Raw genomic sequence first — 22,658 nt, 5'->3', positions numbered from 1 at the left:
GTCCCCTTGTCACAGTCCTGCTCTGCCTCTCCCATCCCTGCCTCCTGTGCAAATCAAGGCAATGTCTTGCAGTTGGAAGCAAAACTGTTTTATTCTTGCAGCTACATGATGAGCTTTTGCCAGAACGGCTCCAGCTGTAAACTCTGTCCCTGCCAAGCCCTCAGACTCTCAGAGGACAACCATGGTGTCCTGTCACAGCCACACCTTTATTCTTCCAGGGCACCTCTGTCTCCTGGCCCTGGTTGCCTGCTCCCATCCCAGGGACTGACAGGTTGTGCAGAGAGCCACAGGTAGTGTTGGGTGATAGGAAGAGAAGGTAAAGTTCCCACTGGCAACTTCTACAGCCAGAGCAAGATGATCATTGCTGCCCCTTCCTCTCCCACAGGGAGCTCCAGCTTCCACTTTCAGCAGCACAAGTTTGCTTTGCCCTCGAGCCTGGGCAAGGGCAGGTCCTACCTCAGGAACGACCTCCGGCCAGTCCTGAAAAAGGCCTCGATCTGCTCCAGGGACCTGCCTTTGGTTTCAGGGACACAGCAGCCTGTGAATAAGATGTTCCCAGCACTGATGACGGCGAAGAACAGGAAGGGCACCTCGAGGCCGAAGGCATTCTGGAAAGTGGGGCAGAAAACAGCTGTGAGCTGGTGCAGAGAGGGGCTGAGGAGGGGACCCGCCCCGGGCAGTACCCACCACGGCTGGGAGGAAGAACTGGGTCAGGGTGAAGGCTGTCAGCCAGCTCACGACCACACAGAGGCCCGAGGCCACCCCACGGGCTTTGAGAGGGAGGATCTCTGACATCAGCAGCCAAGTGATGGGGCCCCAGCCCATGGCATAACCTGCAGGGGAGGAGGGGAAGAGAGTGAGGCTTTGAAGGCCCCTGAGGAGTGCAGAAGAGCCCTGTGTGATCCTGCCCTGCCACCCCAGCAATCATTATCTCCCCCATTTGTGTCATTCCTCAAAGTGACTTCAGATGCCATCTTTCTTGCTTTTCCAGGGACATGTGCCTTCCTTCCAACTCCAAACCCAATCTGCTTGCTCCGTGTCACCCTGCCTTGGGTGAGAAACACCCTCCCCTGGCTGGTGGCCAGTCCTGTGCTCTCTGCACCTACCCATGATGAAGAACATGATTGCCAGGAGGGGGATGAGGGTGATGTAGTTTGTCGGCTCAGCAGGGAGGTTGGCAGAGCTCACCAGGGTCGTGTTGGCCATGGTGCCATTGTGAGAAGCTGGCACGAAGTGGATGTAGAGCCCCATGGTCAGGTTGGAGACCAACATGACACCAGCTGTGGAGAGAGGCACAGTGGGAATGATGGGTGAGTGATCCCCTCCAAGCCAAGCTCCTGGGAATGCCCCTGCTGAGGAGCTGAACCACCACCAAGGGAAAGAGACCTCCCTGCCTCCCTTCCTGAGCCCTGTAGGGCTGAAGTTTCCACTCCTGCACATTTGCAGAGCTCCTGAAAATCCTTCCATAAGAGCTTCCCTTGGGGAGAGAGTGGGAGAAGCAGAGAGAGCCATACCTGATACAAAAAGGAGGATCTTCCTCCCAGCTTTATCCATCGACACAGCAGCGATGGCCACCGAGGACAGACGCACCAGGCCAACCAGAGCTGCGTCGTACTCTGGTTTCTGCAAAAAACCAGTGGGGAAGCTGAGCTGGGGGAAGGGACAGGTTCCTACAGCTTCTGCCTTTGGCTGATGACTTGGCCAGAGCTGTTCTGAGAGTAAGAGACTGGAGAAGATGAGCCTGAAGCTCAGAGGAGGAGAGCAGGGAGACAGTGGGGCCTGTCCTGCTCCTCATCCTCATGCAGCATTTTGCAGGGCAGGTACTTTAAAAAAGGCGGTTTCATGTCTGTAGGGAGCTGAGAGCATTGGGCAACCCTCACTGAAGCCCAGGCAGCCCGAGCAGGGCCCAGAGCCCAGGGCTCACCAGGATGACCGATGTTTTCTTGAATATTGGCTGCAGGTACACGAGGATGCAGGTGACCCCCGAGAGCTGCTGCAGGAACCTCATTCCCGCCGCGATCAGGATGGGCTTGTAAAGGAAGGGGTCCTTGAGCTCAGCACAGGAAACCCGACGGCTCTGGAGGGGACAAAGGCAGAAACACAAGGTGCTAGCACCTATGGGAACCACCTGGCATCCATTTTGCAGTTTTCATGTTACATCTCCCCGTGCTGAGCTTCCTCACCTGCTTCCTCACGCTGTCCTTGATCTGCTCGTACTCCCGGGCATAATCTGTGTCCTCACCCCGCAGCCAGCACAGGGAGCCCAGGGCTTCATCCTCCTTCCCCTGGGAGAGCAGGAACCGGGGCGAGTTGGGCATGAAGCAGAGCAGGAGGACCATGGCAAGCACCGGCACCTCCCCGGCCACAGCCAGCCAGCGCCAGTCCAGGACCAGCCCTGCCAGAGCAGCACAGTTAGGGGGCAAACACTCAGGAATGGGTGTCCTGGCCTTGCCTCCACCTGGGCACCCCAATGAGTTAATTTAATAAGCCCAGCAGGAAAAATAGTAATAATAATAATAAAAAAATAATTGCACATATTTTCTCCTACTAAAGCAGTGTTTCAAGCAGTATTATATGGAGAAATTCCAGCAAATCTGGGAGTATCCAGCAAGATCCTGCAGCAAAGGTGATGCCCAGGAATATCATCATGTGCTGCCCTCCAGCCCTGGCAAAGCCTCATCAGGACCTGGATCTGTGGGCACGGCGCTGGCCACGGGTCCATGTGGGCTATGGTTCATCCCTCAGAGCACACACACCAGGGCAAGGGGCATGAATGACCCTGTCCAGCCCCCTCAGCGCAGCTGTGGTGGTGGGGACGAGGGGAACAAGCCCTCAGCTTGCTGAGAAGGTTGTTTATTTTAACTCCCTCTCCCCGCAGTCTTTCCCTGCACACGGAGACACCACGGAGGTACTTGCCCAGTGCGTACAGGACGAGGGAGCCCAGCACTGCCATGAGCTGGGGACAGGCACCCAGCATCCCCCTGACCCCCGGGTGGGAGATCTCCGAGATGTAAACCTGGAGAGGGACAACACACGCTTCACAGAGCTGCACATCCCCTCGTCACCCGCCCCCTGCCCTCTGTCACCTCGCAGTCATCCCCTGTGACCAGGGGAAACCCGAACTGCTGCGGAATTAGGTCTCGGGATGGCGACCTGATGGGTCCAGCTGCATGTGGCCAGAGGACAGGACAGCCTGGCCGGCATCGCCACTTCCCTCCCTCCCCCCAGCGCGGGAGAAGTGCTCCAGCATCTCCGTTACTGGAAAGAGGTGCCCTGGTGTTACTCAACTCCTGCCTTCCCCTCTGTGTGAAACACGAGGGTGGCGTTCGGGAGGAAATAACTGCTGGGAGGAGCAGGGACTGAGGACCTGCCTTGTCTTTCCTGCAGGCGAGGAAGTCCAGCACCAACGGGCTCAGCCGGCTGGCCATGCCAGGGCTGCTAAATGAGTGCATCCTCCCCATCCCTGGCTGCTGACCTGCTGCATCCTCCCCATCCCCAGTGCCCCAGACACAGCCCTGGGGCTCTGCTGATGCCTCCGAAAAGCAGCGGGGTGCCCTAGCTCATCCACGGCACCACAGCACCTCCTGCCCTGCAGCCCCCAGCTCATCCACAGCACCTCCTGCCCCGCATTCCCCTGCCGCGTTACCGGGATGGAGGCGGAGGTCACTCCGCCGGCGTAGCCCGTCAGCAGCCGGCCCAGCAGCAGCATCCAGAGGCCCTGGGCTCCGGCCAGCAGCGCGTATCCCAGCGCCGAGGGCAGAGCCGAGAACATGATGCTCAGCTTGCGGCCCAGGCAGTCGTTGAGCAGCATCGTGCTGAGCCCGCCCGCCGCAGCTCCCAGCGTGAACACCGACTGCGGGGCATGGAGAGGGGCTGTGTGAGCCTGGCATCCCCCCGGGTACCCCCCGGCTCTGCCCCACCCTGGCGGGGATAACCCCGCTCCTTACCCCGAACCAGGGCGCTGTGTGAGCCTGGCATCCCCCCCGAGCATCCCCCGGCTCTGGCCCACCCTGGCGGGGATAACCCCGCTCCTTACCCCGAACCAGGGCGCTGTGTGCTGGTCCAGCCTCAGCGCAGGGTTGGGATGAGCCTCCAGGGCAGGGATGACGGGGGAGGGATAAACCAGGGCGAAGCCGAAGCTGAAGTTGCCCAGGACAGCGGCAAACACAGCCAGGTAGAGCCGCTTGTTGTGGAGGCTCCTGAGGGAGAGACAAGGACGTGCTGGATGCAGGCAGAAACTTAAACCCTGCTTCCCGCAGCCTTTGCCGAGGCTCTGGTGACACCCACGGAAGGATTTTCCTGGGGGAAGGCCCTGCACAGCCCCAAGCTGTTGGGTTTCTCTGAGCTCCTGCTCCACCGATGCTTCCCTCTGTGCCAGGCAGTTTTCAGGGGGTTCAACAAAGCAAGAAAAGCAGAAGCTGGAGCTGGGTGGCACCACGGACCCAGCGGCAGCCGGTTCATCCCAGCAGAGCAAGGAAAAGGTTCTTTCAAAGCCCCCGTGCCCCCCAGCAGCACCTCATGCCCCCGTGGGAGTCACACAAACCTGTCGTGCTCCCAGGCGGGCTCACCCAGCACCTCACATCGTTGGGCAGGATGAGGTTCTACCTCAAGGCAACTCAGGAACGGCAGGAATACGGAACAGCTCTTCCCCCAGCCCACTGCCCTCAGGATGGGGGCCACAGCCTCTGCCCACCCTGTGGCCCCAGCCTGGTCCTTACCTCAGGTACTCCCTGTCGAGCCTCCTGGCAGTGCTCTCGGGGAAGGTGTGGTACGAGGAGCTCGTTTTCCTGACGAGGGGCTCGCGGTCACTGCGCTCCATGGCCGTGCGTGGCTGTGGCGGTGCCGGTGCTGCTGCGCTTGGGGCGGATGCTGGGGCTGCCCAGGGGAAGGGGAGGAAGAGGCAGCTGAAAGCGAAAGGGAAGAGGCTGCCTGGCCTTGCCTAATCAGAGAAATCTGTGCCTCGTGGGCTCGCGCCCGACTGCCCCTCGGCAGGAAACTGAGGGGGGCCGGAACACCAGCAGGAGAAGAGCCACGGGGTGACAGTGGCGGTGACAGTGGTGTCCTGCAGCCTTCACCCTGCCCAGATGGAAACCAAACCCTCCCACCCCGTGACACTTGCAGGGATGGTCCTCGCAGAGCTGTGTTCACCAGCAGAAATGTCCCTTTGCTAAGGCCGTATCTCTCCTATTGAGGAACTGGTACCAGTCAGACTGGCCCAGTGCTGCCGCTGTTTACAAGGGAAAATTCCATCTGTGGGCGTCTCCAGAGCCACCCCGGGGAAGGGTTTTCAGCATAGAACAGAGATGGGGAAGAGGAAGGAGAGGAAAGCAGAGGGAGATGAACGTGGAGTGGGCACAAGGAGCAGGGGATGGGGATGAAGGGCAGTGATGAGGACGGAAAAGGAGAGAGCAGCATCTCTGCCACCTTGGGCGGGCACCATGGGTGCCTTTACCCCCTCACCCTGATCTCCCCAGCCCCACAGGGCTCTGTGGGCAGCGTTGTGCTGGGACAGCTGCAGGTCCGAACTCACGCTGTAGGAAAAGGCTTTGTTTGGGCCTTGCTTGCTCAGAACCCAAAGCCACTTGGATTTAATTAGCAAAAGGTCTATTTCCCTAAACTACTGTGGTGCTCCTCTTGTTTCCATCATTCCCCTTGGCCCCTGGTGCTTTTTGGAACACGTGGATGGTTTCTGCACCCCCAGGCCTGCGTGGGAGCTGCAGTGACACCTCAGGAACTGCTGTGTCTTCCCTCCGTGCAAACTGGTTCCCCTTCTGCAACCACCAAGAGCTGCCTTTACTGTCTGATCCTGTGGGGATTTTACAGCTGACTCAGGCACTCAGGGCTCTGATTTCCCAGCAGGAAGAAAGGTCATGGACTGGGGGGATATTGGGATGGGCAGGACAGTTCATCCAAAAAATTTCCAGCACCATGTTGGTGTGAGCAGGGATGTCACAACAGACCTGGAGCTGGTCCCCTCCATCAGCAGACACCACCAGTTTCCTCCCTTGCTTGCACTTTGCTCCATGAATTTGGGCTTGCTTCCACTACATGATTTCACAGCATCCTTCCTCTTCAAATTCCTTAAGGAACTTGAATTTCCATTAATTGAGAAAATTATTCTGTATCCACTCTAACCCCTCCAGGCCTCAGCTTTTTCCCAAACCCAGGTACAGTGAGCCTCTGCAACGCAATACTTGCCCTGTTCCATCCCAAACAGCCGCTTTTCAGGATGATGAGGAGTATAAAAAGGGCCCCTCAAAGCTGGGTGCTGTAGCAGAGTGGGTGGAGAGCTGCAGGATGATGCTGGTGGGGCTCATCTGGGTATAAAAAGCTGCAGGTGCTAAGGATGAAGGTGCTTGCTGGGGAATATGGCTGCAAGGTCAGGGCTTTGTTTTTTTTTCCCCTCTCTGATCCTTGTTTTTGCTGTGGTTGTCAGCAAGGATGAAGAAGTGGGTTTGCTGGTTCTTATCCCTGGGACTATCCATCGTGGAGCTGCATGGCTGATGCTTTTGGGGGACTGTATAGGGTCCCACCAGCTCTTGGAGAGGTTTTTGTGGTGGGTTTTGGTCCCTGCTGGGAGTGATTTATTTAGAGCAGAGATGTGAAACTGGTGTGCTCAGGGTGGGTGGGAGAGAGGCACCCAGCTGTGTTGATGGATCTGTTATTCTGTGCATCCTTCCTTTGGATGTTTGAACCTCTCAAAGATAAGGGCTGGGGGCTTCCTGTGTGCAGAGGCTAAAGGGGAAGTTGTGGGAGATGCTGTGTCCTGCTGCAGTGGGAGGAATGGGTGATTTAATTCTCACGTTTCTGGCTACAAAATGATGTTTAACTAAAGAGTCATCAAGCCCATAAATGTGTGTTCGGTGGTTTTGCCCTGTTTATGTGACTATTTGATCATCAAGATTTTTCCCCTAAGTTTGTGGGAGGTTTTTGGAAGGAAGCAGTGAAGGCTGGAGCTGGCTCCAGTGTTTCTTGGGATGGGAATGGGAGCCTGCTTTGGGCTGGGTCACCTCCTCAGCATGTGGTCACTGCATGCACTCGGAGTCAGAACCACTGAATATCCTGAGTTGGGAGGACCCACAAGGATCATCCAGTCCAGCTCCTGGCCCTGCACAGACACCCCAATAATCACACTTGTCACAAGACACAATATCTGTCCTAAACCTGAAGCCACATGGACATGAGGCAGAGGGAAGTGCTCATTGCAACCTCTCTCCATTATATTTAGGGGAAAAAAGCACATTGGAGAGCAGCCCTGAGCTGGAGCTGTCAGATCTCCCTGAAACACAGAGGGTTCTCTAGTTTCTGTGCAGATTTGTCAACTGCTTCAAGCAGGAAATTACTTTGTGTCTTGAAAACTCTCCAAGCACCTGTAACGCCGGGAGGCTCAGGGGGGAGCTGCTGTCTGTGCTGCTCTTGGCTCAGGGCTGAGCCCCTGGGCAGGTCTGTCCCCGAGTGTCCCCTCAGGGAAGGGAGTCCCTGAGGTGTGGTGGAACAGGTCCTTGCACCACATCCTCGCTCTGAGATTTGGGGTTTTTTACTAAAAGTCCATTTTTGGTAAGGAATAAAGGATCCACCACCTTGCTCCGGATCTGCGTAATTTGCTGTGGGTCCTTCCAAAAGAGACAAGGGGTGGGTAAGGTGCAAGCAGACTCAGTGGCAGCGTTGTCTCTGGTGGGCTGTGCTTGGCCATCATCCCATGGAAGTGGCTCCTGCACGTCTGCAGCAAATAACAGCTCTGGGGTGAACTGGGGAGGGATGAGGTGCCCACTTTGGGAAAGCAGCAGAGCAGCCCCTGGCTGATTAAAGGGCAATCTGGTTTTGTTGAGAGCTGTTGGCTGCCTCGGCTGAGTGATGCATTGCTCCGGCTCCCCAGGACCTTCCTCCCCACCCCGACAGCTGGGAGATAGATCACGAACATATGCAAAAAAATAGCCAGCATCAAAGCCACTTGGCAACTCAACTAACCCAATTCATAAATTAATTTCTCTCCCCCTTGTAAGGGAGAAATCAGTCACTCCTCAGGGCTATCCATCTCTATCGCTCATCTGGCCACATCCTTCCATAAATCTTGCCGTGAGTCTGAGCTGGTGAGTGCTGGGTCAGGATGGAAGAATGCCCGGTGTCTGTGCTGGGTCGGGGCAACCCCAGGGCTGGTTTGCCCTGGGCTGGGGCAAGGGTGGTTCTCTCTGCATCCCCCCACATCCTGAGGCTGGAGTAGAGCTGGGGTTTTGCAGCATGGTGCTGCTTAGTGGGTGATTTTGGGGAGCGTGGTCCCTGTTGAGGAGCCATCAGGGTGGTGCAGAGGTGCAATGATGAAATCTTTCCTTGCAAATCATCTGGGTTTCCAGAGCCATGCAGGGGGTGGCTGCTGGGGACGCATGGGGGGAAGGTGGGTGCTTGGTGGGGTCTGGCCTGGCATTGGATGCACCCCTGAGTGATGGTGCTGGTTTAGCTGGGGGACTCCCAGCTCAGGAAGTAGCTCCAGTTGCTCCCCCCACAGCTTTCCAAACCCCATGCCTTTACAAAATAACGCTGCACCCCCAGCTCCCCGTGGGCATCAGCACCTGGAGCCCAGGTTAGCTTTTCCAACCAGGCAGACAGAGCTCAGCTCTTCCCTGGCTGCATCCCTCACCCCACTCCCCCCGCAGAGGAGAAAATCACCACCTTTCAGGCTGCCATCTGTTTATTTTGTTGGACTCCAAACTTGCTGAAACGTCTTTCGATGGATGAAGGAACGCAGAGTAGAAGAACAGAGCCTGGCAGGCTGCGTGGTGAGTGGAAAATAGTTTTTTGGGGCTTTCTGGAGTTTGAAGGCCCGATGATGGATGTGCATGCGAGGGATGGTAATGGCTTTGTAAGTATCCAAACACAGAGCAGAGGAATAACTCTGCCTAATAGACTGAGAAATGTGTGTGGGACAGGATCCTTCCCGCTCTGACACGGAGCTGAATGATGGAGTGCTGCGGGCTTTGGGAGCAGAGGCTGGCATGGGCTTCGTGTATTGGAAAAAAGGTGCAACTAGTTTTGAAATAATGTTAAATCCTTGCTGTGAATGCGTTGGAAAATGTTGCATCTTGCCTTGGAATGAGGCTGGAGGAGCCTTGATGTGTTTGCAGTGATCTGAGAGGGGCTCGCTGTGGCTCCGACTTGCTGGGCAGGGCTGCTGCTCCCTGTGCCTCCTGGCTTCCCTTCTCCTGCTCTGCTCCCAGTGCCCAGAGCTACTGACAAAAGTGATGGGTTTATGTGGAAATTTTGTGGGGATAAATATTTGCCTGTCAGCAGGGCTGGGTCCGAGTGTGATTTCTCATGTGCCATTTGGAAGTGACATTTCCAAACAAAATTAGAATTTCCCATTGAGGGTATTTGGGGATTTTTGCTGTTTATAAGTTGGAAAATGGTTGACTTTGGGGGCTTTATCCTTGTTGCCATGCAAATGGAAGAGTTGCTCATCTCCCCATGCTTGGAGGGAGGGGTTTTGGTGTCCTGCTTCCAACCTGGCTAATTCAGGAGCTGGGATAAACTGGAAGATGTGTGTGTGCCCTTCAGGTGGGTGAGGGATGTACCAGAAGTGGGATATTTTAACCTGCTTCTGGGGCTTTTTTTGACGTCACACAAAATCTTGTGACCCACAAATTCCAGTGGCTGTGGGTACAAGTGAAACTGGGACCGTGGATAAAAAGGGGACGTGGGCAAAGGTTGTGGATTTCCTGCCCTTCCTATGCCATGTCGTGGCTTTGGCACTCGCTGTGTGTTCTGTGACAGCTTTGGGGGTGAGCAGTGTCAGGGTAGGACAGGTCCATGCTCTTCTGGAGCCTGAGTGTCCCCAGGGCTGTGATGGCTCCTGAGAGAGGGAGGGGTCCCTCTCTTGCATCCCTTGGATCTGTCCTGCCTTGCCTGACTGCTGTGGTTGGGGTCACCTGTGCAGTGACAAATGCAGGGCTGGGTGTCCCCAGGGGTGCCGTGCTTTTGGATTTTCCACAAAACCCAGAGCTGGGCAGGATGAGCTGGCATATGGCTGCTTCCAGCTGGGATGAGCCCTGGTGGCTCTCAGTGCCCTGGTGCTGAGCCAGGATGGGGTTTGGGTGCTGGGTATTTATGGGGATGGGTGAAAACTTGGTGATCACAGGGCTGCACATCCATGGGAATCCCTGTAGGGATGTCTCCGGGGCAGGGTTGAGAGGCTGATGGTGACCTGTGAGCTTGGGATGATGATTTTGCCACTGCCAGGCTCAGCCTGCATCCAGGATGCAGCCACAGGAGCTAAAAATTGAATTTTAAGAACAAGTGCAAGAAATATCCTGTACATCCAGAGGCACCAGCAAGGTTTTTGACACCCTGTGTTTGCTGGGAGGTGGCAGGATAAATAAAACTATTTGAGGAAAAATTTTAAGTGCTCTTTTTTTGGCTTTTTTTTGCAGTGTCCAGTTGGAGCTGCTGGGCCCGGCTTTGGAGCGGTACCTGTTGTGATGCCACAACCTGGATTTTTTTGGTTTCCCCTTCCCTTGCCCACTTCTGCTGGGTATTTTGAAGTTGAAGTTACTTTTTCTTTGATGGCAAGGGCTGGATTTCTTTACCCTTGGGACAAAAAATCTCCCCCCTAAATTCCTGAGAGCTGCTGCCTGCTCCTTCCTTGGCTCAGTGTGGGTTTTGCCTGTTTAATATGATTTAAAAAGGGGGGAAAAAAAGAGCAAAACAAAACATATCATTTCCTTGCTTTAATGTGAGCCAATTATGGCTCGCAGGCTGTTAACTTCATCACCACTTCTTCCAGCAAAGCCCTTGGTAAAATAAACCACAGCAGAGCTGCCTTCCCTGGACCTGCCGTCCGGCACAGCCTCGAGCCACGGCATTTTATCCATCCCTCCCGGCTGGAAAAAAAACCCCAGTGGCTCTGTCCCACACATGCCCACTAAAATATCCCAGCACTTGTTGTACATCTGCTGACGGATACCAACTGGAAAGGAGATTAGGGCTCAGACTCCGCGCTGGGCTGTCTGCCCCTCCTAATGAGGAACACATTGGAGCGTGGCCGTGGCCTCCAAATGGCAAAATCAGGAGGGCTGGGGAGGCTGGAGGGTGGCAGGGCATGGCACAGAGGGGCTGGAGTGTGCCAGCAGCCAGGGAGAGCCCACGGGGGGGTTGTGTGGGGTGCTGAGCCCAGGAGACACTGGGAGCTGGGGACGCCTGAGCTGCTGCACGTTTGCACAGGGTACCAGGGATGCTCTGTGGGATGCCTGAGGGCCTCCTGTCCCTGCACTGTCCTGCCCATCGCCCCCAAATCACACCTTGAGGCAGGGTCTGACCCCTCCAGCCTGGGCACCGCTGGCTTAGGGACCTGGAGCTGGGTGGGGCCCAGCCCCAGTGGAATCCCGCGTTCTGTGGGGCACCTTTCGTGCTGTGTTTCCCAGCTGCTTTGCCTTGGGAGGAAAAAGGCTCTTGGCATTTGAAAGCCTATCAGGACCATCCCCAGGAGCACAGTGCAGAACTCCTGCTTTTCCCACCTTTGGCCACAGCCATTTCTCTGGAGTTTTCCACTGAGACCCACAGGCCCTGCACCCGTTTGCTGGGGACGGCATCCCCATCTCCTGAATTGCTCCATCCCCTGGCTGGGATCCAGGGCAGGAATGTTAGGTTTTTTGGGGTTTTTTTGTGGCTGACCTGATGCTGCCTTCTCCCTCCCTCTGCTGCAGTATCCTATAAAAAGGCTATGATGAGCTGGGATTCCCATACAAGGGCCAGTGGGAGGCAGCTGCACCCTCGAAGCAGGAGCATCAGGAGCTTCTGATAAGCCCATTTTTACAGGCACCTTTTAACCTGTTTATCCTGCTGTCAGAAAATCTCGTGGATGAAATTTGGAGTGAAAGCAGAGACCTGAAAGCACATTTCTGCCCTGCTGTTGATCTGTAAATGGGGTAATCTTGTTGCAGCCACCTGTTAGTCCTGCAGTGAATCTTGAGGATTTCTGGGCAGATATTACATTGTTTTAATGGCATAACAGTGCCCTGTCCTGTGATCCTGGGGTGTCCCCAATGTTCCCATTTGAAATCACTGAAAGGGACACTAAATATCTTCAATTAAACCAAAGTGGATTGGAGGTTTTGGAAGCTCAGGGTGCACCAGGATTTTATTTAGGGGCCTTTGGGGCAAAGCCCTGCGTACATTAGAGAAATCTTCAGGCACCTTCACGACTTTGAGTTTCTCTGAATTTTGTGACTGGATTGAAGAGAAAAAATCCCAAAAACATGTTCTGGTCATGGGAGTTAACTCAGAGCGAGCCTGTGCCCCTGCCACAGAGCTCCTTTGCTGCAGCTCCTCGGGGATGTCGTCCCTGCACTTTTAAACCCCACGGGCCGCATGTCCCCTGCAGCCCCTGAACTCTCGGTCACCCGCCGTGACAGGTAGGGCTGACCCCATGCTCCCGAAATTCATTTCCCTTGGGAAAGCCTCCTAAGCCCATTGCACATCCCACTGCCCCCCGGGTCCCTGACGGGTGAGCCAGGCCTTGCAGGAGGATGGGATGCCAAAATACAGGAGCAGGGATGGGGGGTGTCACCCCTTGCTCGGTCCCTGTCCCCTCCTGGGAGCTCCCTGGAGCTTTTGGGTGTTCAGAGCCCCTGGGGCTGTGCCTGTGTCTGGAGGAGCTCATGTGAAAGCCATTAAAAAGCGTAAAGAAAGGGAGCACGACGGTTGGGAATGGTTTTGTTTGGGTTTCTAAAACGTGCGCATGAAAACACTGTGTGGTTTTCTGACAAATTTGAACCAGCGCTGCTCAATCCGCTCCAGCGCTGCTACTGTTGATCTTGCAGACTGTAAAGCATTTATTGGAGCTGCTTGAGGCGAACTTAAGCATCTGTGGAATAACAAGTCCAGGAAGTAATTGCATCCACAAGGAAAATATTTTTATGTATAATTCGGTGACCCATTTTATAAACATTGCGGTTCCACCTTGGACATTTTTTTTTAATCCTTTTTTTTTCCCCTTTTTTTTTTTTCACCCACGGCCTTCCCTCTCTGAGCATCTGGGTTGAGTGATCCGTGTGGGGCTGTGTTTGGTGGCTCTGTGGAGTGGGGTTTGGCGTGGCATGAGGCAGGAAGCAGAGGGGAAAACCCTGGAGCTGCAGGGGGATGAGGGCCCGGCTCCGAAGGTGGCAGCACGGTGGGGGGCTCCAGGGAAGCAGAGACAGCGTGGATTGCTCCTGCTGAGCTTGGCAGGCACAGAGGAATTGTTTCGGGGCAAAGGCTTTTCTTTCTTCCTTAGCAAACCAGCTTTACGAGAAGATGAGTCACTTCCAGCCTGGGTGGCACAGTGCTCACACGGGGCTGGGGACCTGGGGGCTCCGTGGCCTCTTTTTGGGTTTTTTTGGGTTTAATTTCCAGCAGAAACGCACCCCTGCCCCACCTTTGTCACCCCAGGAGCTCTGTTTGCTCTCACAGCACAGGTGGGAGCTGGAAGGAGCTGTCTCACAAAGACCTTTGGTGGGGACAGGCCTGTCCCCTGACAGCCAGGTTGGGGGCCAGCGTTTGATACAGGTGTTTAAATGGGTGACAACTTAAAAATAGATTTGCTCTGACAGAACAAAGTTATAACAAGATAAAGCTGCAAAATCCTGTGTTAAAATTGCACTAAATTCTAGTGGGGTTAATATTGGCACCTTCACCCAGGCTAGAGCTGCCCCTCCTGGGGGGTGGGGGATTGATGGCATGGGATCTTGCTCTCCCTTTTCCTGCCATGGATTTGTTGGCGTCTTTCCCCCTTGGGAGGAATGAAAGTTTGACTCCAACTGAGTGGTGAAAGGCCTGTGGCTGCTGTGCCATGAGACCTGTAGCATTTCGTGTGTCCCCATCCTTGCTGTGGCACTGTGGGGATGTGACTGACCCCCCCCTCCAGTGCCCATGCTGCTGGGATGGACCCACCACCTCCCATCCCAGCTCCTGCCCTGCTCTCTGTCCCTGTGCACTGCGCATGGCTCAAGCAAAGCCTGGCAGGGCTGAAAATCAGAGGGTGAAGCTCAAGTCGGACGTGCCAGGCAGAGCCTCCCCTGCTTTTCTCCTTGCCCCCATCGCCCCCAAACTGCTCTGTCCTGCCCAGGGAGCAGCGATGCCAAGGGCAGCCACAGCCCCGGGGCCAGGCCTCGCTCCAGGAGGGAGAAGAAAACAAAACAAAACAGACTTGGAAGTAAACATTATCTGAATATAGAGGAACGCGATGTTTCTTCATATGGGTCTAGAATTTCTGCCTTTTAACAGCTAACCTTGACTCAGCCAATATCCACAACATGCAGCTCTGGCCAAAATATGCTGGGCCTTAAAGTACCACAACAGCTGTTTTTCTTGCTAAAATATGACATTAAATTTTTTGGACGGCTGGATGCTTCCTTGATGAAAGTGGAATAAGGGGCTATTTTTCCTCTCCCTTTTCCCCCCCTCCAGTCTTTCCTCCTCCTTCCGTGCAGGGCGATAAAGCTGGAGCCTGTGCAGATATCCCGTGTGGGCAGGCGGCCGCTGCGCCCACGGGGCCGGAGCCCCAGCTGCAGCCCAAGGGAGGGGGCTGCTGCTCACTGACCCCCCCCTTGTTATTCCTGGATCCCTCCCACGCCCTGGCAGGATCGGTGCCAGCAGCAGTTTCAGCCCTGACATCTTGTTTTGCCGATGGTTTGTAGGATGACAAAGAGTTTCGCCCTTAAAATGAGGGCACCGCTCGAGGGACAGGGGCTGGTGGCTTTTGTGCTTCAGACCCTCTGTTCTCACAAAAGGGACAGTTTGGGGCTTTCCAAGAGCTCCAGCTGTGGTCAGTGGTGTGGGGCAGGAGCCTGGTGGCCACAGCAGAGTGAGCCAGTGCTGGTCCCATCCCTGAACCGGCCAATATCTGGAGAAATTGCTGGTGGTGTGAGCTGGCACCGGCTGGGATCTGCCCTGCTTTGTCCTGGGATAGCAGTGAGGGCCTGCACAGGGTTTGGAGCACTGCAAGCAGTGCTGCAGTGGCTTTTGCTCTGGTGGTGTCACCTGGTGTGACAGATGCCTTTCTGGACAGCCTGTCCACCTGTGAGCTGCGTTCCTCAGGATGCAATGGGAACAGAGATGGGATTTGCAGTGGAATCACTGCCCTGAGCCTTAGAGCACAGGAATGGACATGGTGGGAGCAGGGATTTGTGCTGGCTGGTGACAGCGAGGTGGCTCTGCTCGTCAGTGCTGTGGCCACCCACAAGCAGCATCACCCGCTGGCACCTGGCTGTGGCTCTGCGGCAGCTCGGGGCTCGCTCACACCTAACGGGTGACGTGGGCAATATCAGGATGGAGTATCTGCTCCCTAAGGGCCGTCACTCCTTGCCCAGCTCTTGGTGTGCTGTTGAGGACAAATTCCCTGCCCTCCACGCCTCATCCTTCCCTTCTTTTTCCTTTATTTTAAAGATGAGCTTAATTTTAATGGGAGGGAAAAGAATTTTTAAGGCGGGGAGATGGCAACCAAACCAGGGTGAGGGTTCCATTGCCCAGAGCCTCTTGGGCTCACAGATTTCTTCTGGAGCCTGATCTCCCAGGTTGATAACCCAGCGAGGTGTGGCACGGGCAGGGTCAGCCTCCCGTCTCCAGATTACCCATTCCTCCTCTCACTTCCATAACAATCCCACGGCAGCACCTTATTTGTACCCGCTCCCTGCCAAGCTCTCAGCCTCGCTGCGCTGTTTATTTAGGGACATCCACGCGTGCTCACGGCTGGGATGCACTCAGGGGGTGCCCGTGTGTGTGTAAGGGACGCGTTCCCTTTTCCCGGCTGGCGAGCATGTGGTTGGAATTAGCGGCGCGGCTGCAGGGGGAGCGGGCAGCTGGGTTTCTCCGGAGCGTTTCAGTGCTTAATCTCTGAAGAATGCAGAATGTCTGTCTGGACGGCCCGGCCAAGATCAACTCCGCGGCACGGGGAGGCCAATATAAACGTTCATGTTTTGTGTCACCGAGATTTCATTAGATGTTTTTTATGTAATTGCATAAGTCGAACTACCGTGATGAAAATGCCACAGCGAGCAAATGGGATGAATTGTGAAACCTCTCCTTCGAGGAGACGCTGGCCCCCCTCCGGGCCGTGGGGATCCAGCTCCAGCGCCTTCCAAGGTGCTCGGTGACCTTTTGGGGATAAATAATAGGCTGTTTGCCCGTGTCTCCCCCCCGTCTACCCCTCACCCTGACGTCAGGCCGAGCTCAGAGCTGGGCCAGGAGCAGGTCTCCCCACAGCCAATGCTGGGAGGCAGAGGGACTGGCTGCTCCTGTGCTCCAAAGGGGCTCCCATCCCTGCTTAGAAACCCAGGGGGAGGCAGTGAAGTGGTGGGGAGAGGATGAAAAATCTCCCGTTTCTTGGCTGCCCGACATCCAAGTGCTCTGCAGCCTCTGAATGGTATCACTGCCCTCTTGACTTCCTGCTATAAACCCCTGATAGAGGCAGGGATGGAGAGTTCGGGCCTCAACAAGCACCTGCAGCGATGCTGTGCCCCATCCCCATCCTCTGACCCTCTCCACTAATAACAACTTCGTTAATCTGTCCCTTCGAGGCCTGGCGTGTTTTTCTGATGATAACAGATTAATGCTAATTTAATTAGGCCTGAATCAGTGCTTCCTTGGTTCAAACCCAGACATGCTCCCGATGCCGGGCAGCTCTGAGGGCTGCTGAGCGCTGTGACACGATGGCATCCTTGGGATGGAGGGCTCAGTGAGGTGACATCCCATCATCTCTGAGCATCCATCCTGGTCCTCCTCAGTGGCCTGGCAGCACGGCCACCTCCAGAGGGTGAGAGGCTGGACCCACCAGAGTGGCAGCCCAGCACAAACCCCCTGGGCATTGCTCCCGGAGGAGGCTCTCCCGTGGATTCCCAGTGGGGATGGGGAAGCAGCCGGCACCACGGGAGCCTTGGGTGCTGTGTCCCTGCAGCGGCTCCTGTGAGCCGGGCTGGAATGGCCGCCCTGGCCGCAGACACATCTGCTGGGCGGGAGGGCCTGGAATTTGGGATGTTGTTTTTCTGGCGGAGAGCGGTGGGTGCCAAAAGCCTGATAAATTAATCACCTCTGACATGGGTCAGTCCAGCTTCTGGCGTGCGCAGGCTGGGCCCCCTGAGACGCTGCTGCTGCTGGAACGCGAAAGTTCATCAAGCAGCGAGGCTGCCCCGGAGAGCAGCGGATTTTGGGAAGGGGCAGCTGCTGCCAGTGAGGGGCTTGACCACTGTGGTTCTCTGGGATGGCTGCACAGCTCTTCCAACTGCCTGCGTCTGGCAGTGCTGCCACCTGACATCACTTGTTTTGCAGCAGGACCTGGCTGGGTGGCTGCTGGCTCCTGGGGGATGGGAATGTATTTAGGATTTGTGCAGCTCCTGTTGCAGCAAGGTCCTTGCTCAGGGACTGCCGGAGGGCCCGTGGGCACACGGAGCCCAGGGAGGCTGTATGGGATGGGCACATGTGGCATGGAGATGTGCAGGGCATGGCAGGGGTGCAGCTGCAGGTCACAGGCAGCTTCTTGTGGGCCCTCAGCCCAGCCCCTGCAGGCAGGTGTCCTCTGTTGGGAGCTCGGGGCTGGATGTCCCTCTGTGTGCTGCTGAGCCTGGGGCTGGGCCAGTGGGGTGATGCTGGTGCAGCCCAGGGTGAGACCAAAATTTCTCCTCTCCTCCAGTGAGCAGCATCATGGGCTCTTCATGGTGGGTTTTCCTCTGTGGGGATCTGATCAATCCAGCCTTGTTGCTGGCTGCTCAAACCCAAGGCAAGGCAGGCTCAGCCTGCACCTCACCAGGCTCCTTTGCCCTTGGGGAAGGAACAGGGGGGCCACAGGTCTGTGCTGGTATAGGGTGTCCATCCCTGTGGGGTGGCAGTTCCTGACCCTGCAGAGTCCCCACTGCTCGCAGCACTCGCTGGAGAGGAGACGGGGAAGGGCTTTGTTCAGCCTCTGCTGGGGTTTCTGCACAGCTGTGGAACAAAGGGCATTTTTCTGTTTTTAATGACTCCTCTTACCATCCACCTCTTCCCCTCTCATGTGCTGCTTCCCACCCTGGTAACTGCCAGCAGCAGCATTTGCTGTACCTGCCTTGATCTTTCTTGGGAACATTTCTGCTCAGAGAAGAAGAAAGAGGGAAGCAGAATGGGGAATAAAGCTCAGGGGACAGAGTCCCATGGGGTCTTTGAGAGCATCAAGGGCTCTGTTTGTGCTTTGCATTCCCCAGGGTATTCACAGGGGCCATGCAGGCCTGCTCTGGGTGGCAGGAGGTGTTAAGACACCCGCTGTGTGCTGTGACCTGCATGTGGGATCAGAGCAGATCTTATCAGGACGATGCAGAAGCCTCCCTGCATCCCTCCTGTCTTCTCCACTCGCTTGCTCTCCTCCTCTCCCCCTTTTATTTTTTTTGTCCAGACATAATTAATGTAAACCAAATGCTTTGTGCACAGCTGCTGGCATCCTGAAAACGTTTTGTGTGTGGTCTCTCCTTTAGGCTGGACAGGGATGCAGCAAAACTCTGAGCACTATCCCAGACCTGCCTGAGTAGGGAGCAGCATCTATTGCACAAGAGGCACCTTGGATTTCTGCATTTCCCTCGTGGGATGAGGTTATGGTTGATTCTTTACATAAAACCATGGAGCTGCCCTAAAACTTCATCTCCCAAATCCAGTCAAACGCAAGCTCGACTTTTCTTGCTGGTCGTGCTTAACTGAAACCCCAAATATCTGTCTCATTTTTGTGGCTGCCTCTGTGTGTCTGGGTTCCCCCAGGGCCTAAGGGATGCTCATGTAGCAGAGCTGCTGTGGGAGGGAGGTCCTCATGCTGCTTTTGGTGCCTCTGGATGCAGGGAACAGTGAGATCTTGTGATTTATATTTTTCCAGCCAAAGGGACAATTTCTGATCACTGCTGTTGTCACTTGATCTTTAGGGCTTGAGGTGTGAGGGAAAGAAAGTGTCTGGCTCTTGCTCCCAAAAGCCCAAGCAGCAGCCAAGTGGCTCCTGACATCCCGCAGCCCCTGGATTCCCTTCCTGCACCTTCTGCAGCCCCACACTGAGCTGTGCCTGCAGCTCCCCCTTCCCAATCCCTCTCAGGTTGTGCTTTTCTCCTCCATTGCTCCGATCGCGCCTCAAAACCCCAGTGTGGCATGTGGGATCACCAGCAAAAAGTAGCAACTTCCATGCCCCACATCCTGCTCGTTCACCCTGGGTGTGCTGGGAAAGCTGCTTAGTACCAAGGGCTGCTTGATTCCCAAAAATCCCCCTTTTTTTTTTTTTGCCAAAACCCCTCTGGGGTGGTGTACTCGATCCTGCCACGGTGCAGTGAGGGCCATGGCTGTCCTGGCCTTCTGTGAGTCAGTGGCTGAGCATTTTGCAAATGTTGGAGCTAAATGGGAAGCATCTGAAATCCCTGCGTGGACGTGCTTTGGATTCCGGGATGATTAGGATGCTGCAGATGCCTGGGTGAGAAGGTGGGCTGGGTGGAGGTTTTGGGAGTGGCTGTTGTCATGTTTCTCCTCCAAAACTGTCTCCATGTTGTGGCTGGGAGATGGGAATGACAGCTCTGGGATGAATCCTCCCAGTAGAGACTGAGCAGCTGGAGCACGTCTTGAGGTGGCTCCTTCTGGGGAGGCTCTGAGCAGAGAACTCACATGCAACAGGACAGTCACAGTTTGGGGGAAATATCTGGAATTTAATTCCTCAGACAAAAGGCACTGGTTTGGAGAGCACATTCATGTGTCCACACAATATTTTACTTCAAAAAAAACAAATGCCTGACCTTCTGTGGAAGAGTTTACAGGGAAAACTTTAAAGCAGCCCATGGTGGATGCCTGGGGAGATGTGGGTGTGCAGGAGGGGCTATTTCTGCCCTCAGAGCTTGGTCTAGTGATGCTCACAGATGAGGGAAGGGCTCTGACTTGCAGGGAAATCCTCCCCTGGCCCCCCATCCTCACACCCAACCCCACTCCAGCATGCTCTGTGGTGCTGGTGGGTGCCAGAACACAAACTGTCTGCACCGAGTGCCCCCGCAGCACCCGGGCTATGACAATTTTAAATGAGTGAGAGGTTGAAAAATAGCGAGTGAGATTTTTTAAAAAGTCACCTTGGCCAAGGAGGCAAAAATTCTTCCTTGTGCGAGTGAGATGCTTTAGGAACTGCCTTAAAATTAATCCAAAACATGAGCCCGGCTCCAAATGAGTGGGACTTGGCAAGAGGGCTGGACACATTATCTGTAAATATAGGCAGGCATCCTGGAGGGTTTCTGGTGGTTTTCCTGGTCCCTTCTTCTTCCTCCGTCTCCCCCTCTGCTCCCCGCTCCTTGCATAATTCTCTCCATTTTAATGCCTCTTCCCACATTTTGGGAATGAAGTCTCCCCAAACCAGGCAGGGTTGCAACACTGTGAGAGATTTTGTGTCTGGATGTTTCACCTCCTGTGGCACTTTTCCTCAGGAGACCATTGCCTGGGTGGCCAGTGACCTCTGTCCTGAGGAGGCTGTGGCTCCCAGGAGATGGAGAAGGATTTTCAAAGGCGTAAACAGGTATAAATGGGTGTAATCCACCTCTGCCTTGTGGACTGGGACCCTCATGGATCCCAAGCTGTGCAAAATTGGGGTGAGACCTTGTGTGCTTGTGACCTAAGTGGGGCCTCATTGGTCAGTGCAGCCACAAAACCACCCGTGACAGGGGCAGCAGTGCCCAGCACGCCTGGAGGTTTGTGACAACGGGTTCTGCGGTGCTTTCCTGAGCCCTTCAGCTCCCTTTGTCCTCTTCCTACCGTAAACATGAGGCTGAAGGCTCACGAGAAACGAATGGGGCTCTGTTTAGGCCGGGAAGGAGAAACCAGTCCCTTACCACCAAAGCAGGGAGGCTCGGGACCCTCTCAGGCTTTGAAGCTGGAGATGTCTGGCCATACAAAGACACATCTGTGTTTAATCCTCCCCCTGTAACTGAGCCTGGGCCGGGGCAGAGCCCGGCAGCCCCTCGCCGCGTGCTGTGGGGATGTGTGCGGATGCGTTTGAAGGGCCTTGGCAGTGCGGCGGTGCTAGGCCGGCTAGAGCCACATGTTCTTGCAAATGCAGCTTCCTATTGACTTGTTAAACATTTGCTATTTATCAGATTTTGCTTTTAAACTGTCTGTAACAGTCTGGGAGAAGTTGTGTCAAAATCCCTTCCAGATGTGAAGGTGCTACCTGATACTTTGGTTGTAACCTGGACCCTCGCTCCTGCTCCATTCAGATTAGCTCCACTACTGTGGAAATGAAAATGCAAATAAAGACATAAAGAGAGCAGAGACGTGTGTAAAACTTCCCCCAAACCTTCCCTTTTACAGGCAAAACGATCCTGCCTTTATAAGGAGATTGTGAGTTTTATCAGTGAACATTTGCTTTGCTGGAAAACCAGAGGAAGGCAGGGGAGAGCAACCACCATCCCTGTCTGCCCACAGGGGTGTTTTTAAAGCATAATTGACTTTTTCCCCCCCCATTTAAAAAATGTTTCTTTGGGTCTGGGGCTTCCCAGACACATCAGCTCGTTTTATGAGCATCAGGTGATGTGTGCAGTTGGAAACCTGAGCGGTTTCCTTGCATTTGGAGCACGTGGATCAGATAACGAGGGCTCATTAAATGCTCATTGAAAGGCGGTTGCAAGGTTGGGAGCTTTCCTCAGAGCACCCGCTCTGCAGACCCCCTGCCCTGTCCCTTTCCAGGAGAAACTTTGGGGCCACGAGATATTCCCAGCTTAAAACAACTTCATGGTATCTGTGAGAGCGTACAGGGCCCGAGCCAGCTCCCATCGTAGCGAGGGAGGGTTTTTCCACTGACTTTAAGAGGCGCTGGAGCGGAGCCATCCTCTGTGTAATGCGGATCCGGGAGTGTGCGTGATGCACTGCATGATGACAGAATTTCTGGGAGATTGGCCTAAACCGAAAACCTTGGACTGCCGCTCCCTGGGACCGCTCCGCCGGAGGAGCGGGGAGGCTGGAGACACCAAACCTGGGCCTGGAGCGGGATTTTGCAGCTGTGAAAGCATCCCTGGAAGGGTCAAGAGGGCCCGGCTGCGCCGCACCTGCCCTGCCCGACACCGGGGTTTGGTCACTTGGGTTGAGTCCACAGCCGTGTCCGTGTCTGGTGCTGCTGGGGGAAGAGGACACCTGGGAGTGTGTGAGGGGCTCCCTGCTGGACCCCAAGCTGTCTGTGGTGCTGCAGCTGAGCTCCTCTGTGCCCCTGAGTGGCTCGGTCTGTCTGTGGTGCCCAAAAAATACCCCAGTGTTGCCAGTGGCAGCGGGAGGGGGCTGCCCTGCCTGCAAAAACTGGGCAGGGAAGTTTGGTTGGGAATCTTGCTGAGAGGAAAGTGGAGGGAAGAGAAACGTGCTGGACCATTGTGTGGCATTTTAAGGAGAATCCTGATGCATTAATGTGTTTTTTCTCTCATTAGTGCTGGGTTAGGCAGCTTCGCACCCTTGCAGAAGGTACCGCTTTACTGATTCCTGTGGCTGTGTCTGCCCTAACTCCACCCTGCACTTCCTGTTACTGCTCAGAAGAGCAGGAGACCTTCTTTGTACGCTCTAAAAGGATGTTCATTGGGGCTGGGATAGCTGGAGAGATGCTGAGAGATACCAATATAGGCGCTTCAGTTACTCCATCTCCCCTTTTTTCCAGGCTGATGGACAAGGCTGGGCTCTCACAGTGCATT

At 55.1% G+C, this 22,658-nt stretch overlaps 1 protein-coding gene across 1 annotated transcript; it reads right to left on the bottom strand.

Annotated features, from left to right (window-relative positions):
- Nucleotides 1-51: 51 nt before the first annotated feature.
- Nucleotides 52-5,179, bottom strand: SLC2A6 (solute carrier family 2 member 6). Its single transcript, XM_032131287.1, has 10 exons — nt 4,719-5,179; nt 4,037-4,199; nt 3,647-3,853; nt 2,917-3,016; nt 2,184-2,395; nt 1,925-2,077; nt 1,515-1,623; nt 1,107-1,280; nt 688-833; nt 52-608 (listed from the first exon to the last, which is right to left on the bottom strand). The coding sequence occupies exons 1-10, from the start codon at nt 4,817-4,819 to the stop codon at nt 453-455; spliced, it is 1,521 nt and encodes a 506-aa protein (XP_031987178.1). The 5' UTR covers nt 4,820-5,179; the 3' UTR covers nt 52-452.
- Between the last annotated feature and the right edge of the window lie 17,479 nt (nt 5,180-22,658).

The sequence above is a fragment of the Corvus moneduloides genome, chromosome 21 (assembly GCF_009650955.1).
Source record: "Corvus moneduloides isolate bCorMon1 chromosome 21, bCorMon1.pri, whole genome shotgun sequence".
In the NCBI taxonomy this organism is placed as follows: domain Eukaryota; kingdom Metazoa; phylum Chordata; class Aves; order Passeriformes; family Corvidae; genus Corvus; species Corvus moneduloides.
Note: the sequence above shows the minus strand (reverse complement) of the source record. Positions and strands in the feature narration are given on the sequence as shown.

Excerpts from the sequence above, each read along its gene's own strand:
- SLC2A6 (XM_032131287.1), bottom strand. The coding sequence starts at position 4,819 with ATGGAGCGCAGTGACCGCGAGCCCCTCGTCAGGAAAACGAGCTCCTCG. Across the intron at positions 2,396-2,916 it reads CCTCGTCCTGTACGCACTGG|GGCTGGTCCTGGACTGGCGC; the intron begins GCAAGTACCTCC and ends CTGCTCTGGCAG. Across the intron at positions 834-1,106 it reads AATCATGTTCTTCATCATGG|GTTATGCCATGGGCTGGGGC; the intron begins GTAGGTGCAGAG and ends CCTCCCCTGCAG.